At 38.2% G+C, this 20470-nt stretch overlaps 2 protein-coding genes across 3 annotated transcripts in view; one reads left to right on the top strand and one right to left on the bottom strand.

Annotated features, from left to right (window-relative positions):
* pde4c (phosphodiesterase 4C) overlaps nucleotides 1-3113 on the bottom strand; it is a 110889-nt gene extending 107776 nt beyond the window's left edge. The window contains exon 1 of the mRNA XM_062959971.1: nucleotides 3068-3113. Within this exon, the coding sequence (XP_062816041.1) occupies nucleotides 3068-3109 (42 nt within the window). The 5' untranslated portion in view covers nucleotides 3110-3113. The remainder of the gene's footprint in view (nucleotides 1-3067) is intronic.
* The window catches only part of LOC134293181 (uncharacterized), a 71130-nt gene continuing 51333 nt past the window's right edge, over nucleotides 674-20470 (top strand). For both annotated transcript variants that reach the window (XM_062959976.1, XM_062959977.1), the window contains exons 1-2: nucleotides 674-3218; nucleotides 12976-13050. In XM_062959976.1, the coding sequence (XP_062816046.1) occupies nucleotides 808-2091 (1284 nt within the window). In that variant the 5' untranslated portion in view covers nucleotides 674-807 and the 3' untranslated portion in view covers nucleotides 2092-3218; nucleotides 12976-13050. The remainder of the gene's footprint in view (nucleotides 3219-12975; nucleotides 13051-20470) is intronic.

The following is a 20470-nucleotide window of genomic DNA, read 5'->3' as shown; positions in this document are numbered from 1 at the left end:
TCTCCTTGCTTGCGGGCTGGAGGGCAGGGAACGTGATACATCACCAGTGGAGCGTGATGCATCACCAAGAAACAGGGGTCTGCAAACAGAAAAGCAGGTTGGGACTTGCCTCTCCCAGTGCCTCGGGTGGAAGGAGAAGCCGTAAACAACCATGTCCAGCTTTCTTGAATGGGAAGCATCACCGCTTCCCATTACACCCCAGTTTGGACGGTCCACATTAATCCCAAACCCAGTTTCCCCACTGCTTTGCAAACGTCCCAGTTCCTCTCTCCACAATTTGCCCTTAACTCACCTAAGTTGATGCAGTCTTAGGCAGTCCTGGGACCTGATCCCACATTATTTGTTTATCCCAGATTATCTGGCAGTATGGACTCATATAATCCAGTTCAAAGCAGATCATCTGGGATCAGGTCCTGGGATACAGGGCAGTGTAGAACTAGACCAGATAATAATAATAATAATAATAATAATAATAATAATAATAATAATAATAATAATAACAACGCATCTGATGTACATGGATGACCTGAAGCTGTATGGAAAAATGGAAACTGAAATCCAGTCTCTGACTATTATTATTTTTATTTTTTATTTTTATTTTATTGTTTGCTGTGTCATAATAAAATAATAACGTATCTGATGTACATGGATGACCTGAAGCTGTATGGAAAAACAGAAACTAAAATCCAGTCTCTTACTAACACTGTCCGAATTTTTAGCACTGATATCAGCATGTAGTTTGGCTTGGACAAATGTTCGACAGTGGCATTGAAGAAGGGAAAAATCATTGAAAGTGAGGGCATAAATATGCCTAATGACCAAACAATAAAGTGTCACCAGCCAGAGGCCTATAAATATCTGGGCATATTACAGCTGGACAACATCAAGCATGAACATGTGGAGACTGTGGTCAGCAAAGAATACACACAAAGGGTCAGAAAAATTCTCCAAAGCAAGCTCAATGGAGGCAACACCATCAAGGCCATAAACACCTGGGCCATACCTGTCATAAGATATACTGCTGGCATCATAAACTGGACACAGGCGGAACTGGACAATTTGGACAGAAAAACAAGAAAACTCATGACCATTCCTCATTCACTGCACCCTCACAGTGATGTTGACCGGCTATATCTGCCTAGAAGATCAGGGGGCAGAGGACTCTTACAAGTAAAAGAAGCAGTCAAAGAAGAAGAACATGCCCTGGCAGAAGATGTCAAGCAAAGTGAAGAAGCTGCTTTGAGTGAAGTCAAAAATCAGAAACTCCTCAAAGCACAGCAGACAAAAAACCAGTACAAGAAAACCGCACTACAAACTAGAGCTGACAGCTGGCACAACAAAACATTGCATGGAAAGTTCCTTGATAAAACTGAAGGAAAAGCTGATAAGGAGAAGACCTGGCTCTGGCTCACGAATGGGACCCTGAAGAAGGAGACACAAGGCCTGATCCTTGCAGCCCAGGAGCAAGACATCAGGACAAAGGCAAACAAGGCCAAGATCGAAAAATCAGCTGATGACCCAAAATGCAGACTGTGCAAGGAAACCGACGAAACCATGGATCATCTCCTCAGCTGCTGTAAGAAAATCGCACAGACAGACTACAAACAGAGGCACAACTATGTGGTCCAAATGATTCACTGGAACTTATGCCTCAAGTCCCACCTCCCAGCAGCAAAGAACTGGTGGGATCACAAAACTGCGAAAGTCTTGGAGAAGGAGCACACAAAGGTACTGTGGGACTTCCGAATCCAGACTGACAAAGTTCTGGAACACAACACACCAGACATCACAGTTGTGGAAAAGAAAAAGGTTTGGATCATTGATGTCGCCATCCCAGGTGACAGTCGCATAGATGAAAAACAACAGGAAAAACTCAGCCGCTCTCAGGACCTCAAGATTGAACTTCAAAGACTCTGGCAGAAACCAGTACAGGTGGTCCCGGTGGTGATGGGCACACTGGGTGCTGTGCCAAAAGATCTCAGCCGGCATTTGGAAACAATAGACATTGACAAAATTACGATCTGCCAACTGCAAAAGGCCACCCGACTGGGATCTGCACACATCATCCGAAAATACATCACACAGTCCTAGACACTTGGGAAGTGTTCGACTTGTGGTTTTGTGATATGAAATCCAGCATGTCTATCTTGTTTGCTGTGTCATACAATAATAATAATAATAATAATAATAATAATAATAATAATACATCACACAGTCCTAGACACTTGGGAAGTGTTCGACTTGTGATTTTGTGATACGAAATCCAGCATATCTATCTTGTTTGCTGTGTCATACAATAATAATAATAATAATAATAATAATAATAATAATAATAATACATCACACAGTCCTAGACACTTGGGAAGTGTTCGACTTGTGGTTTTGTGATATGAAATCCAGCATATCTATCTTGTTTGCTGTGTCATACAATAATAATAATAATAATAATAATAATAATAATAATAATAATAATACATCACACAGTCCTAGACACTTGGGAAGTGTTCGACTTGTGGTTTTGTGATATGAAATCCAGCATATCTATCTTGTTTGCTGTGTCATACAATAATAATAATAATAATAATAATAATAATAATAATAATAATAATAATACATCACACAGTCCTAGACACTTGGGAAGTGTTCGACTTGTGGTTTTGTGATATGAAATCCAGCATATCTATCTTGTTTGCTGTGTCATACAATAATAATAATAACAATAATAATAATAATAATAATAATAATAATAATAATAATAATAATAATACATCACACAGTCCTAGACACTTGGGAAGTGTTCGACTTGTGATTTTGTGATACGAAATCCAGCATGTCTATCTTGTTTGCTGTGTCATACAATAATAATAATAAATCTTTATTTAAATCCCAAAGCGGGGCCACCAAGACACCATTCCACCATGTCTCCTGTGTCAATATAACAATATAATAATATATAATAGTAATATTATGCCATGGTAATAATATTTTATATTGTATATACATATAATATTGATAATAATATTATAATGTCATACAAGAATAATAACAACAATAAATCTTTACTCACTTCCAGGCTCAGGAACGACATGGCGGTCCGGCTGCGTCGCATGGCGTTTTCCCTGCAAAGAGGAGAGAGAGCGGATCAGAACGGTGTGACGCATCTGGCTGGAGCGGCACCAGATTATACGGCAGTGTGGACTCATATAATCCAGTTCAAAGTAGGTAACCTGGTTTGTTTTGCTTCACACAAACGATTAGGCCTCAAACTATACATTTTGCCTCATAATACAAACTATTAGGCCTCGAACTATATGTTCTTCCTCACACTTCAAACGATTAGGCCTCAAACTATATACTTTGCCTCATAATACAGTAGAGTCTCACTTATCCAACAGTCACTTATCCAACGTTCTGGATTATCCAATGCATTTTTGTAGTCAATGTTTTCAATATATCATGATATTTTGGTGCTAAATTCGTAAATACAGTAATTACTACATAGCATTACTGCATATTGAACTACTTTTTCTGTAAAATTTGTTGTATAACATGATGTTCTGATGCTTAATTTGTAAAATCATAACCTAATTTGATGTTTAATAGGCTTCTCCTTAATCTCTCCTTATTATCCAACATATTCGCTTATCCAACATTCTGTCGGCCTGTTTACGTTGGATAAGCGAGACTCTACTGTACAAACTGTCAGGCCTCAAACTATAAGTCCTGCCTTAAACTATAAACAATTAGGCCTCAAACCACACACTTTGCCTTACACTTCAAACTATTAGGCCTCGAAGTATAAGTTGTGCCTCATTATACAAACTATTAGGCCTCAAACTATATATTTTGCCTCATAATACATACAGTTAGGCCTCAAACTATACATTTTGCCTCACACTTCAATTAGGCCTCAAAATAATATAAACTATTAGGCCTCAAACTGTAATTCCTGCCTCATAATACAAAGTATTAGGCCTCAAACTATACATTTTGCCTCACATTTCAATTAGGCCTCAAACTATATATTTTGCCTCATAATACAAACCATTAGGCCTCAAACTATACATTTTGCTTCATAATACAAACCATTAGGCCTCAAGCTATACATTTTGACTCACACTTCAATTAGGCCTCAAAATAATACATTTTGCTTCATAATACAAACTATTAGGCCTCAAGCTATACATTTTGCCTCACACTTCAAGTAGGCCTCAAACTATACATTTTGCTTCATAATACAAACTATTAGGCCTCAAACTATACATTTTGCTTCATAATACAAACTATTAGGCCTCAAACTATACATTTTGCTTCATAATACAAACAATTAGGCCTCAAACTATACATTTTGCTTCATAATACAAACTATTAGGCCTCAAACTATACATTTTGCCTCACACTTCAAGTAGGCCTCAAACTATACATTTTGCTTCATAATACAAACAATTAGGCCTCAAACTATACATTTTGCTTCATAATACAAACAATTAGGCCTCAAACTATGCATTTTGCCTCACACTTCAAGTAGGCCTCAAACTATACATTTTGCTTCATAATACAAACAGTTAGGCCTCAAACTATACATTTTGCTTCATAATACAAACAATTAGGCCTCAAACTATGCATTTTGCCTCACACTTCAAGTAGGCCTCAAACTATACATTTTGCTTCATAATACAAACAGTTAGGCCTCAAACTATACATTTTGCTTCATAATACAAACAATTAGGCCTCAAACTATACATTTTGCCTCACACTTCAAGTAGGCCTCAAACTATACATTTTGCTTCATAATACAAACAATTAGGCCTCAAACTATACATTTTGCTTCATAATACAAACAATTAGGCCTCAAACTATGCATTTTGCCTCACACTTCAAGTAGGCCTCAAACTATACATTTTGCTTCATAATACAAACAGTTAGGCCTCAAACTATACATTTTGCTTCATAATACAAACAATTAGGCCTCAAACTATACATTTTGCTTCATAATACAAACAATTAGGCCTCAAACTATGCATTTTGCCTCACACTTCAAGTAGGCCTCAAACTATACATTTTGCTTCATAATACAAACAGTTAGGCCTCAAACTATACATTTTGCTTCATAATACAAACAATTAGGCCTCAAACTATACATTTTGCCTCACACTTCAAGTAGGCCTCAAACTATACATTTTGCTTCATAATACAAACAATTAGGCCTCAAACTATGCATTTTGCCTCACACTTCAAGTAGGCCTCAAACTATACATTTTGCTTCATAATACAAACCATTAGGCCTCAAACTATACATTTTGCCTCATAATACAAACAATTAGACCTCAAACTATACATTTTGCTTCATAATACAAACCATTAGGCCTCAAACTATACATTTTGCTTCATAATACAAACAATTAGACCTCAAACTATACATTTTGCTTCATAATACAAACAATTAGGCCTCAAACTATACATTTTGCTTCATAATACAAACAATTAGGCCTCAAACTATACATTTTGCTTCATAATACAAACAATTAGGCCTCAAACTATACATTTTGCTTCATAATACAAACAATTAGGCCTCAAACTATACATTTTGCTTCATAATACAAACAATTAGGCCTCAAACTATACATTTTGCTTCATAATACAAACAATTAGGCCTCAAACTATACATTTTGCTTCATAATACAAACAATTAGACCTCAAACTATACATTTTGCTTCATAATACAAACAATTAGACCTCAAACTATACATTTTGCCTCATAATACAAACAATTAGGCCTCAAACTATACATTTTGCTTCATAATACAAACCATTAGGCCTCAAACTATACATTTTGCTTCATAATACAAACAATTAGGCCTCAAACTATGCATTTTGCCTCACACTTCAAGTAGGCCTCAAACTATACATTTTGCTTCATAATACAAACAATTAGGCCTCAAACTATACATTTTGCTTCATAATACAAACAATTAGGCCTCAAACTATACATTTTGCTTCATAATACAAACAATTAGGCCTCAAACTATACATTTTGCCTCATAATACAAACAATTAGGCCTCAAACTATACATTTTGCTTCATAATACAAACCATTAGGCCTCAAACTATACATTTTGCTTCATAATACAAACAATTAGGCCTCAAACTATGCATTTTGCCTCACACTTCAAGTAGGCCTCAAACTATACATTTTGCTTCATAATACAAACAATTAGACCTCAAACTATACATTTTGCCTCACACTTCAAGTAGGCCTCAAACTATACATTTTGCTTCATAATACAAACAATTAGGCCTCAAACTATGCATTTTGCCTCACACTTCAAGTAGGCCTCAAACTATACATTTTGCTTCATAATACAAACCATTAGGCCTCAAACTATACATTTTGCCTCATAATACAAACAATTAGACCTCAAACTATACATTTTGCTTCATAATACAAACCATTAGGCCTCAAACTATACATTTTGCTTCATAATACAAACCATTAGGCCTCAAACTATACATTTTGCCTCATAATACATTAGGCCTCAAACTATAAGTCCCGCCTCACAATGCAAACACTTAGGCCTCAAGGCATACATTTTGCCTAGCACCTAAAACTATTAGGCCTTAAACTAGAAGTCCTGCCTCATGGTACAAACTATTAGGCCTCAAACTATAAATTCTGCCGCATAGTTCAGACTATTAAGCTTCAAATTAAATGCTTTGCCTCACACTTCAAATTATTAGGCCTCAAACTATAAATCCCGCCGCATAGCACAGACGATTAGGCCCCAAATCGTAGGTTTTGCCTCACCTTCCAACCGACAAGGCCTCCAACCCCGAGTCCGGCCTCACAGCTCAACCCCAAACGGTAAGTTTTGCCTCACTCTTCGAACTCTTAGGCCCCAAACTATAAATCCCGCCTCATAATACGGAGGAAGACTAGGCTTCTTTATTCCTTCCTTTGGGCCTCATTGGCTGCCATGTTCTGTTTGCTCGAGAATGCAACAACAGGCCATGAAAAAGTTAATACAAATAATAATTAAGTTATTATTTTTTGGAATAGCCACATTTTTGTTGTTGGGCATCCTCAAGGTTATTCTGATTTATAGAAGTACTAGCTGTGCCCGGCCACGCGTTGCTGTGGCAAAGTGGTGGTGGTATTGGTTAAAAATTGTTGTGTAATTTTTATTTGATGTTATTTTTATTTTTTCATTAATTTTATTGTAAGTTATCTTTTTATTTATTATATTTTATTATTTTCTTGTATTATTTTTAGTTATTTTCTGTTATTATAGTATTTTATTGTATTAATTTTTTAGTGTTTTTAATTTTTTTAGTGTTTTTTTATTTTTTTTATTGGGTTGCTAGGAGACCAAGTGGGCGGGGCTTAGCCTTCTAACTGGCAGCAAATGGATAAAAGCAATTATTCCTCTCTCTCTAATTAGGACTTTATTTTTCTTTTCTTTTTGTTTTATCAACCTAGTGCCATGAATGATGGGTTGTGTTGTCAAATTTCGAGGTTGGGGGGCCTGTAGTTTTGTTGTTTTGTGGGTCGCCGTGATGCCATCACTCTTTTATATATATAGATGATGATGATGTTTATTTATACCTTATTCTGATTATTCTGATTATTATTATTATGTTTTACTATTATATTTATTTATTTCCTATTCGAATTTATAGAATTATTATTATTAATAATACCTTATTCTGATTTATAGAATTATTATGTTTTTATTATTACTGTTATGTTTATTTATACCCTATTCTGATTATTATTATTGTTTTACTATTATATTTATTTATTTCCTATTCGAATTTATAGAATTATTATTATTAATAATACCTTATTCTGATTTATAGAATTATTATGTTTTTATTATTACTGTTATGTTTATTTATGCCCTATTCTGATTATTATTATTATTATATTTATTTCCTATTCAAATTTATAGAATTATTATTATTAATAATACCTTATTCTGATTCATATAATAATTATTATATTTATTCTGTGCATTTATACTCTATTCCAATTTATAGTATTATTATTATTGTGTTTTTTATACCCTCTTCTAATTTACGTATATTATTGTGATTGTGATTGTTTTTGTTATGTTAATTTATACCCTATTCTGATTCATAGAATAATAATAATAATGTTTATTTATACTCTATTTCAATGATGATTATGATAATTATTATGTTTTATTATTGTTATCTTTATATATACCCTATTCTGATTTATATTATTATTATTATTATTATTATTATTGTTATTGTATGTTTATATATACCCTATTCTGATTTATATTATTATTATTATGTTCATACCGGTATATACCCTATTCTGATTTGTATTATTATTATTATTGTTATGTTTATATATACCCTATTCTGATTATTATTATTATTATTATTATATTTCTATATACCCTATTCTGATTTATATTATTATTATTATTATTGTTATGTTTATATATACCCTATTCTGATTATTATTATTATTATTATTATTATTATTATTATTATTATTATTATTATGTTTATACTGATATATACCCTATTCTGATTTGTATAATTATTATTATGTTTATATAGGAGCCCCCGGTGGCCAAGGGGATAAAAGCCTCGTAACTTGAAGGTTGGGTTGCTGACCTGAAAGATGCCAGGTTCGAATCCCACCCGGGGAGAGTGCGGATGAGCTCCCTCTATCAGCTCCAGCTCCATGCGGGGACATGAGAGAAGCCTCCCACAAGGATGATAAAACATCAAAACATCCGGGCGTCCCCTGGGCAACGTCCTCGCAGACGGCCAATTCTCTCACTCCAGAAGCAACTCCGGTTGCTCCTGACACACAAAAAAAAAAGTTTATATATACCCTATTCTGATTATTATTATTATTATTATTATTATATTTCTATATACCCTATTCTGATTTATATTATTACTAGCTGTGCCCGGCCACGCGTTGCTGTGGCAAAGTGGTGGTGGTATTGGTTAAAAATAGTTGTGTAATTTTTATTTGACGTTATTTGCATTTTTTTATTAATTTTATTGTAAGTTATATTTTTATTTATTAAATTTTATTATTTTCTTGTATTATTTTTAGTTATTTTCTATTATTATAGTATTTTATTGTATTAATTTTTTAGTGTTTTTTATTTTAAAAAAATTGGGTTGCTAGGAGACCAAGTTGGAGGAGCTTAGCCTTCTAACTGGCAGCAATTGGATAAAAGCAATTATTCCTCTCTCTCTAATTAGGACTTCATTTTTCTTTTCTTTTTGTTGTATCAACCTAGAGGCGTGGATGAGGGGTTGTGTTGTCAAATTTTGAGGTTGGGGGGCCTGTAGTTTTGTTGTTTTGTGGGTCGCCGTGATGCCATCACTCTTTTATATATATAGATGTTTATGTTTATGTTTATTTATACCCTATTCTGATTTATACAAATTATTATTACTATTATTATTATATTTATACCCTATTATTATTATTATTATTATCATCATCATCATCATCAATGTGTCATCTATTTGCACTGTATTCTATTCCTTCAGTTAGAATAGTTCCAATGTTTACGTCATCCTTAGCCCCTTACCTATGATAACAGTCTTGGGCACTTTTTTTGACTTCATTCTTCACTGTATGCACTTTATGGCCCAGTCATTTTTATCTGTTTTTATGTTGTTATTCAATCCATGTTTATGGATCTGTTTTATTGATATGTTATATTGATTTGTTTTACTTGATGTGTTTTTACTATGTTTGTTATTTTGGGCTTGGCCCCGTGTTAGCCGCCCCGAGTCCCTTTGGTGAGATGGTGGCGGGGTATAAAAATAAAGTTGTTGTTATTATTATTATTTTTATTATTATTAATTCTGGCTTTGATTGCATTTGTTCTAATAGCCTGTTCTTGGGCTGCAAGATTTATTATTATTATTATTATTGACACAACATAGTATGACACAGCGAACAAGACAGATACGCTGGATTTCGTATCTATCTTGTTCACTGTGTCATACTATGTTGTTGTCAATAATAATAATAATAATTCTTGCAGCCCAAGAACAGGCTATTAGTATTATTATTATTATTATTAAGAGCCCTCGGTGGCACAGTGTGTTAAAGCGCTGAGCTGCTGAACTTGCAGACCGAAAGGTCACAGGTTCGAATCCAGGGAGCGGAGTGAGCACCTGCTGTTAGCCACAGCTTCTGCTAACCTAGCAGTTCGACCATTCAAATGTGAGTAGATGAATAGGTACTGCTCTGACGGGAAGGTAACAGCACTCCACGCAGTCATGCCTATGGCCACATGACCTTGGAGGTGTCTATAGACAATGCCGGCTCTTCGGCTTAGAAATGGAGATGAGCACCAACCCCCAGAATCGGACACGACTGGACTTAACGTCAGGCGATTATTATTATTATTATATATTATTATTAAGGTAAAGTAAAGGTAAAGGTTTCCCCCGACGTTAAGTCCAGTTGGAGCAGTACCTACTGATCTACTCATAAGGTTTTGTGGATGAATGGCTCAAGTATTTTGTATTATTTTAAATCTGTATTTAATTGCTTATGTTTTATTCTTTTCTCTTGTTGTGTATTGGCATTGAATTCTGCCAGTTTTGTAAGCCGCCCTGAGACCCTTCGGGTGAGAAGGGCAGGATAGACATGATGGAAATATATAATAAATAAATAAATTTCCATGTTTTTGAACTGCTAGGTTGGCAGGAGCCGGGGCTAACAGTGGGTGCTCACTCCGCTCCCCGGATTCGAACCTGCGACCTTTCGGTCTGCAAGTTCAGCAGCTCAGCGCTTTAACACGCTGCGCCATCGGGGGTTCTTATTATTATTATTATTATTATTATTATGTTTATTTATATCCCACTTTTCTTCTCCTATATATTCTGCGAAAGGATTCCACTTATTTTGGAAACGTTGTCATTCTTTCTGCTATTATTATTATTTATTTATTTATTTATTTATTTATTTCAAATATTTCTATTCCGCCCTTCTCACCCGGAGGGACTCAGGGCGGCGTACAATTGGCAACAATTCGATGCCAATACATCATTAAAAACAACAACATATAAAAAATACAACCAATTAAATACAGTATAAAATATAAAACATAAAACGTGTTTAAAATCCCACTTTTCCTCTCCTATATATTCTGCGAAAGGATTCCACTTATTTTGGAAACGTTGTCATGCTTTCTGCTATTTTTATTATTATTATTATTATTATTATTATTATTATTATTATTATTATTATTATTATTTTATTATGACACAGCAAACAAGATAGATATGCTGGATTTCATATCACAGAATCACAAGTCGAACACTTCCCAAGTGTCTAGGACTGTGTGATGTATTTTCGGATGATGCTTCAGATCCCAGTAGGGTGGCCTTTTGCAGTTGGCAGATTGTAATTTTGTCAATGTCTGTTGTTTCCAAATGCCGGCTGAGATCTTTCGGCATGGCACCCAGTGTGCCCATCACCACAGGGACCACCTGCACTGGTTTCTGCCAGAGTCTTTGCAGTTCAGTCTTGAGGTCCTGAGAGCGGCTGAGTTTTTCCTGTTGTTTTTCGTCAATGCGACTGTCACCTGGGATGGCGACATCAATGATCCAAACCTTTTTCTTTTCCACAACTGTGATGTCTGGTGTGTTGTGTTCCAGAACTTTGTCAGTCTGGATTCGGAAGTCCCACAGTATCTTTGCGTGCTCATTTTCCAAGACTTTTGCATGTTTCTTTGCTGCTGAGAGGTGGTACTTGAGGCATAAGTTCCAATGAATCATTTGGGCCACATAGTTGTGCCTCTGTTTGTAGTCAGTCTGTGCAATTTTCTTACAGCAGCTGAGGGTTAGAAGGCACGATCATCAAGTTTGCAGACGACACAAAACTGGGAGGGATAGCTAACACTCCAGAAGACAGGAGCAGAATTCAAAACGATCTTGACAGACTAGAGAGATGGGCCAAAACTAACAAAATGAAGTTCAACAGGGACAAATGCAAGATACTTCACTTCGGCAGAAAAAATGGAAATCAAAGATACAGAATGGGGGACGCCTGGCTTGACAGCAGTGTGTGCGAAAAAGACCTTGGAGTCCTTGTGGACAACAAGTTAAACATGAGCCAACAATGTGATGCGGCTGCTAAAAAAGCCAATGAGATTCTGGCCTGCATCAATAGGGGAATAGCGTCTAGATCCAGGGAAGTTATGCTCCCCCTCTATTCTGCCTTGGTCAGACCACACCTGGAATCACACTGTGTCCAATTTTGGGCACCACAGTTGAAGGGAGATGTTGACAAGCTGGAAAGCGTCCAGAGGAGGGCGACTAAAATGATTAAGGGTCTGGAGAACAAGCCCTATGAGGAGCGGCTTAAAGAGCTGGGCATGTTTAGCCTGCAGAAGAGAAGGCTGAGAGGAGATATGATAGCCATGTACAAATACGTGAAGGGAAGTCCTAGGGAAGAGGGAGCAAGCTTGTTTTCTGCTGCCCTGCAGACTAGGACACGGAACAATGGCTTCAAACTACAGGAAAGGAGATTCCACTTGAACATCAGGAAGAACTTCCTCACTGTGAGGGCTGTTCGACAGTGGAACTCTCTCCCCGGGGCCGTGGTGGACGCTCCTTCCTTGGAGGCTTTTAAGCAGAGGCTGGATGGCCATCTGTCGGGGGTGCTTTGAATGCGATTTCCTGCTTCTTAGCAGGGGGTTGGACTAGATGGCCCATGTGGTCTCTTCCAACTCTACTATTCTATGATTCTATGAGATGATCCATGGTTTCGTCGGTTTCCTTGCACAGTCTGCATTTTGGGTCATCAGCTGATTATTATTATTATTATTATTATTATTATTATTATTATTATTATGTTTATTTATATCCCACTTTTCCTGTCCTATATATTCTGTGAAAGGATTCCACTTATTTTGCAAATTTTGCTTTATTTCTGCTCTGGTTTCTTTTCAGATCCCATATCGCCTTTTCGCCACCTGTTTGGAAATTTGCAAACTGCCTTGACTCCAGCTGGGGAGGGAAGACCAGGTAAGGGACATACAGACAAATACAGTAGTAGTAATAATAATACACACATCTCCTTTCTTCTTCCCCAAATCTCCGTCTTTGACTTACTTACGGCTTTGGAGGTATGGAGGACAACTTTGCACACCTTTGCGCCTGGTGCAAGCCCTGCTGTGTGTCGGTGGACTCCTTGAGACACCGGTCTATGTTTCCTCCGTCTCTCCGCTCCAGGTTGTAACCCTTCCCTGACCACGTTCAGGTGCAAACCTGGCACCTGGAAGTTTGTGAACGCAGTGAATGCAAAACCGTGTCCTTTTCAATACGTCTTGCTCATGTTTATAGGTTCATAAGTGCCCTCTTCTCTTTCCTCCCCATCGAGGAAGAGTTTTCTTGGCTGGATTCCCAGCAAAGGCTTCCGGATGGCATTACTGGTTGAACTGGAAGGACGCTTGGATTAGCTGGGTCCCTGTGGTTCTCTCTCTTGTGTGAACCCATTGTTTTCCCACTGCTTCAAACTGGATGATGTGACAGTGTAGGCTCATGTAACCCAGTTCAAAACTGATCATCTGCTTTGATAATATGGATTATATTATTATTATTTTATTATGACACAGCAAACAAGATCGATATGCTGGATTTCGTATCACAGAATCACAAGTCGAACACTTCCCAAGTGTCTAGGACATGTGATGAATTATTATTATTATTATTATTATTTTATTATGACACAGCAAACAAGATCTATATGCTGGATTTCGTATCACAAAATCACAAGTCGAACACTTCCCAAGTGTCTAGGACTGTGTGATGTATTATTATTATTATTATTATTATTATTATTATTATTATTATTATTATTATTTTATTATGACACAGCAAACAAGACTGATATGCTGGATTTCGTATCACAAAATCACAAGTCGAACACTTTCCAAGTGTCTAGGACTGTATGATGTATCATCATCATCATCATCATCATCATCATCATTATTATTATTATTATTATTATTATTTTATTATGACACAGCAAACAAGACTGATATGCTGGATTTTGTATCACAAAACCACAAGTCGAACACTTCCCAAGTGTCTAGGACTGTGCGATGTATTATTATTATTATTATTATTATTATTATTATTATTATGACACAGCAAACAAGATAGATATGCTGGATTTCGTATCACAAAATAACAAGTCGAACACTTCCCAAGTGTCTAGGACTCTGTGATGTATTATTATTATTATTATTATTATTATTATTATTATTATTATTATTATTATTATTTTATGAGCGAACTTGCCTAACATAACAAACTTTAAGTACTGATGGAGTTTCAGGAGGTTAACCTGGCATGATGTGAGTTGTAGTTCACCCACAACCTTATTTTTGTACAATTAAAATACTGACTTTTTAAAATAACACGGGCAATGCCAGGGACCCAAGTAGAAGTTTCAAATAAATTGGATGAAAAAAGCTGCCTGAAACAAATGGCACCTAACTTCTTTCAGGCCCAAACACCCCTCCTTCAGTCTTCCCCTCCTTGAAGTGTTGGAAAATCTGTAACCGGAGTCACAGGACCTGAAGTGCTCAAGGCAGATGGTTAATTTCCAAACTCACAAATTAATCATTTATCTCCATAAAAACAATATTGGAATGGACTCAATACATACAGTGCTGCCCTGGATATATGTGGCTATTGATGATGCTGTTTCTATGTTATTGTCTTGTTATAATGTTGTTGATTTTATTGAGATATGTTTTAATCTGTGTTTGGTTTTAATCTTTCTTGGATCGGGCTTGTCCCCATGTGAGCCGCCCCGAGTCCCTTTGCGGAGATGGAGGCAGGGTATAAAAATAAAATTATTATTATTATTATTATTATTATTATTATTATTATTATTATTATTATTATGACACAGCAAACAAGATAGATATGCTGGATTTCGTATCACAAAATCACAAGTTGAACACTTCCCAAGTGTCTAGGACTGTGTGATGTATTATTATTATTATTATTATTATTATTATTATTATTATTATTATTATTATGACACAGCAAACAAGATAGATATGCTGGATTTCTTATCACAAAATCACAAGTTGAACACTTCCCAAGTGTCTAGGACTGTGTGATGTATTATTATTATTATTATTATTATTATTATTATTATTATTATTATTATTATTATGACACAGCAAACAAGATAGATATGCTGGATTTCGTATCACAAAATCCCAAGTCGAACACTTCCCAAGTGTCTAGGACTGTGTGATGTATTTTCGGATGATGCGTGCAGATCCCAGTCGGGTGGCCTTTTGCAGTTGGCAGATCGTGATTTTGTCAATGCCTATTGTTTCCAAATGCCGGCTGAGATCTTTTGGCACGGCACCCAGTGTGCCCATCACCACCGGGACCACCTGCACTGGTTTCTGCCAGAGTCTTTGCAGTTCAGTCTTGAGGTCCTGAGAGCGGCTGAGTTTTTCCTGTTGTTTTTCGTCAATGCGACTGTCACCTGGGATGGCGACATCAATGATCCAAACCTTTTTCTTTTCCACAACTGTGATGTCTGGTGTGTTGTGTTCCAGAACTTTGTCAGTCTGGATTCGGAAGTCCCACAGTATCTTTGCGTGCTCATTTTCCAAGACTTTTGCAGGTTTGTGATCCCACCAGTTCTTTATTGCTGGGAGGTGGGACTTGAGGCACAAGTTCCAATGAATCATTTGGGCCACATGGTTGTGCCTCTGTTTGTAGTCTTTCTGTGCGATTTTCTTACAGCAGCTGAGGATATGATCCATGGTTTCGTCAGTTTCCTTGCAAAGTCTGCATTTTGGGTCATCAGCTGATTTTTCGATCTTGGCCTTGTTTGCCTTTGTCCTGATGTCTTGCTCCTGGGCTGCAAGGATCAGGCCTTCTGTCTCCTTCTTCAGGGTCCCATTCGTGAGCCAGAGCCAGGTCTTTCCTTATCAGCTTTTCCTTCAATTTTGTCAAGGAACTTTCCATGCAATGTTTTGTGGTGCCAGCTGTCAGCTCTAGTTTGTAGTGTGGTTTTCTTGTACTGGTTTTTTGTCTGCTGTGCTTTGAGGAGTTTCTGATTTTTGACTTCAATCAAAGCAGGTTCTTCACTTTGCTTGACATCTTCTGCCAGGGCATGTTCTTCTTCTTTGACTGCTTGTTTTACTTGCAAGAGTCCTCTGCCCCCTGATCTTCTAGGCAGATATAGCCGGTCAACATCCCTGCGAGGGTGCAGTGAATGATGAATGGTCATGAGTTTTCTTGTTTTTCTGTCCAAATTGTCAAGTTCGACAATAATAATAATAATTATTATTATTAGGTTGGGAACCACTGTGTTATATGAATAAAGTAAATTTGGACTTAATCCAGTTGTAAATTTCTATCAATGCATCAATGGGCGGAAACCAGGCAAGGGAACATGATTGCATTCATTTATTGAACTACTATTCTACTTTTGCTCTCAAATTGGCATCCACGAATGTAATTCCCATTGATTGGGACATTTTGGCCCAAAGGAAATTGTGCAATTGGTTCCAGACAACTCGTTGACATTCAAGGTATGATTTTCGGGGCTACTGCTAGAAGAACAGCATATCCCCCAACATATCATAGATGAATATAAGATGCGTGTTATGTCCTTCAGAGAGATTACGTGGGAAGGTTGTGAAAGAAATTCATGGGAAACAGAATGCTTTCATGGGTGTCTATTAAGCAACAAGTTAAGTCCGGGCAATGCTGCGTTAGAGTGAGAAGCTAAGCCTGAGTTCTCTTGTTCCTGGTTCAAGACAAGCTTTGATTTTGGATTTAATGTGTCCTGGAAGTTTTCATGTCCTTATTCAAGTCTTACTAGTTATATCTTCCTGATTGTAGTCTTATGCTGTATCTGTGATTCCTGTTGAAGGCTCTGGCGAAGAAACAGGAAACAATGATACGGGAGACCTTTCACTAGATTCACAACAAGTTCCAGGTGTTTCGGGCAGTGGGTCTGAGGAAACTTCCTTAGACCAAGATACAAGGTTGAGATTGAAGGTTCATTGGGCCAGGCATTCCCTCAGAATAGCTAATAAAGGCATGGGAAGCCAAGGGCAGAGAAATGCCTTTCTGGCTTGTAAATATTGCTAAATACAAGAGAAACAGAAAGTGATTTCAGACAGAGCAACGTTGATCCTGGGAAGCATATCTCCTGCCTTGTTTAAAAGCTCATGGAAAAGGTCTTTTGTTCCATGTTCATGCCTGGAAACTGTGTTTTGCTTTTTGCTCTGAAGTTCGGGGTGCCTTGTTTTCAAGACTTATTTCCTGCATCTGAGACTTGGATTTATATTCTGTCAGTTGTTTTACTACTGGATTATATGGTTTTTATTGAGTGCCATTGCCTTTGGATGTTTGCATTCTTGACTGCTTTTTATTCAGACTTTGCTATCTTTTATCAATAAACTGTTTAAACCAGTGATTCCCAAACTTATTTGGCCTACCACCCCCTTTCCAGAAAAATTATTACTCAATGCCCCCTGGAGAGGGGGGCGTGGCTTCGAGGGGTGGGCGTGGCTCCTGCTCAAGAGGGCGGGGCTGAGCCTCTCCCCTAGTCCAAGATGCAGGGCTAGGAGGGGGAAGGGGAGGTGGGCGGGGCCACAAATGGGCGGCCAGGACTGGGATGGGCGGAGTTACGAGCACTGAAGCAGGGCTGAGCTTCTATCCCTGTCCTGCGGCACTTGCCAGGACACAGGAGGTGGGGCTAGAGGAGGGGGCGGGGCCTGACAGGGCTGAACCTCTATACCCCGCCCCCGTGTACAAGCACCTCAGGGGAAGTATACAGAGGCTCAGCCCTGTCTCGCGCTCTTTGGAAGAGGCCCCGCCCCCACCCCTAGCCCCGCCCTTTAGTCCTAAAAGGCCTCTCAGGGGAGGTATAGAGGCTCAGCCCTGTCTTGGGCTCTTCTAAGGAGGCCCCGCCCCCTTCCCTAGCTCCGCCCTCTGTGTCCCAAGAAACGTCTCAGGAGGGGTATAGATTCCCAGCCCTGTCTCGGGCTCTTGGCAAGAAACCACGCCCACTCCACTAGCTCCGCCCCCTGTGTCCTAACAGGCGCCTCAGGGGCTCAGCCCTGTCTCTGGCACTTGGGAAGAGGCCCCGCCCCTCCCCTGGCCCCGCCCCTGTGTCTTAATAAGTGCCATCACCGCCCCCCTGAATCACTCCAACACCCACCTGGGGGCGGTACCGTGTTTCCCCGAAAATAAGACAGTGTCTTATATTAATTTTTGCTCCCAAAGGTGCTCCAGGGTTATTTTCAGGGGATGTCTTATTTTTCCATGAAGAAGAATTCACATTTATTGTTGAACAAATAAATGAACATTTATTCTATACTGTACAGTAGTTGTCATCACAAACCAGCATAACCAGACAAACTGTGAATCCTATCAAGAATTTCTTGTTACTACCACTATTTCCACGCACAACACTCTATGGTACGTACATTTACCGATCCTGCCTGCTCTGGTGTTCTGTTCGGTGGGCCTGCTTCCAAACAAAAACTTTGCTAGGTCTTACTTTCGGGGGAGGCCTTATATTTAGCAATTGAGCAAAACCTCTACTAGGTCTTATTTTCTGGGGATGTCTTATTTTCAGGGAAACAGGGTATTTTTCCCTGAAATATTTATTAATCTCTGCTACAGATATATAGGCATTTCCCCCTGCAAGCCTTTGCAATCCCTATGTACCTTTATATTTGTATCTATCTATCTATCTATCTATCTATCTATCTATATATTTACATTAATTTTATATATGAATTTCTCCCTCATGTTTGCAAGTCTTTGCAAATCCTATACAGATATAATAATCTATATATAGAAAGATGTCTAGATAGATATATATGAATATAGATATGTAGGGCTTTCAAAGATTGCAGGGGAAATGCACACACACATATAGAGATTTCTAGATAGATATAAACAAAAATATATAGGGCTTGCAAATATTGCTGGAGGGAAATGCACATATATATAGAGAGAGAGGATTTGCAAACATTTCAGGGGAAAATGCATATGTGAAATTAGTATATATAATTATAGATCTATATCTAGCTCTGCATTGTTTATGTAGGCATTGAATGTTTGCCTGTTACTATGTTGGAAGCCGGCCTGAGTCCCCATGGGGAGATAGGACAGGGTACAAATGAAGTTGTTGTTGTTGTTATTATTATTTATGTTCTTATTAATACCATATTGTTTTTGTTGACCCTACTTTTCCACTTACAGAGCTAGTTTACTCTTTTTCTTTGAAATACGGTAAATATTCAAAAACCTTTAACCTACTGATGCCTCAATATACTTTCATTGGGATCTATTTTCATTCTGAAATTGACCCTTAGCTGCTGCATTTTACACCCTCAGCTTATACTCAAGTCAATAAGTTTCCCCAGTTTTGTGTGGTAAAATTAGGTGCCTCGACTTATATTAGGGCCGGCTTATATTCAAGTATATAAGGTATATTGTGCGCCCGGGCGACTGGCACAAACGGGCACCAGCTGCCGCTTTCCCTTCCATGCCGGGGCAAGCGGGTCTCTCTGATCCTGACACCTTCCTGAATGCCAAGCACCCAGCCAGGGAGAGCTGTGAGCCTAGCAATTAGCGTGACTAATTAACTCCCTGGCCCCCGTTACCCATTAGCCTTGCTGTGTTCGTTTCCAGAGGCGAGAGAAAGTCACACGGGTTGTAATGGTGTCGGGGGCTGAGGATGGAAGGGGCCATTTACAATCCCTTTTGGCCTTGGAAACACACCCTCTCAGTTCAGAGGAAGAAAATATGTCAAGAAAACACGCAGATCCCCCACTTTCCCCCCCTTGTAACGTCTCTCAATTCTAGGTGGAATGGATGAAAGTTCAGGAGCAAAAGTGTCGGTTGTATAGCTGCAATGGCTTAATACTCTCGGTCCCACCCCCTTCTCAAGTATGGCTGGTGGGAACGAGAGAGAGAGAAAGGGCCTTCTCTGTGGTTGTGTTGTTAAAGTGCAAAGTATGGAACCCTGTGCAGACGGAGAAGCCTTAGCATTGGACGGTTGTGTTGTTAAAGTGTGAAGTATGGAACCCTGCGCAGATGGGGAAGCCTTAGCATTGAACGGTTGTGTTGTTAAAGAGCGAAGTATGGAACCCTGCGCAGACGGGGAAGCCTTAGCATTGGACGGTTGTGTTGTTAAAGAGCGAAGTATGGAACCCTGCGCAGACGGAGAAGCCTTAGCATCGGACGGTTGTGTTGTTAAAGGGCGAAGTATGGAACCCTGCACAGACAAGGAAGCCTTAGCATTGAATGGTTGTGTTGTTAAAGGGCGAAGTATGGAACCCTGTGGAGACGGGGAAGCCTTAGCATTGAACGGTTGTGTTGTTAAAGTGCAAAGTATGGAACCCTGCGCAGACGGGGAAGCCTTAGCATTGAACGGTTG

The sequence above is a fragment of the Anolis carolinensis genome, unplaced genomic scaffold (assembly GCF_035594765.1).
Source record: "Anolis carolinensis isolate JA03-04 unplaced genomic scaffold, rAnoCar3.1.pri scaffold_7, whole genome shotgun sequence".
NCBI lineage: Eukaryota > Metazoa > Chordata > Lepidosauria > Squamata > Dactyloidae > Anolis > Anolis carolinensis.
The sequence above is the reverse complement of the archived record's forward strand: the minus strand, read 5'-3'. Positions and strand labels throughout refer to the sequence as shown.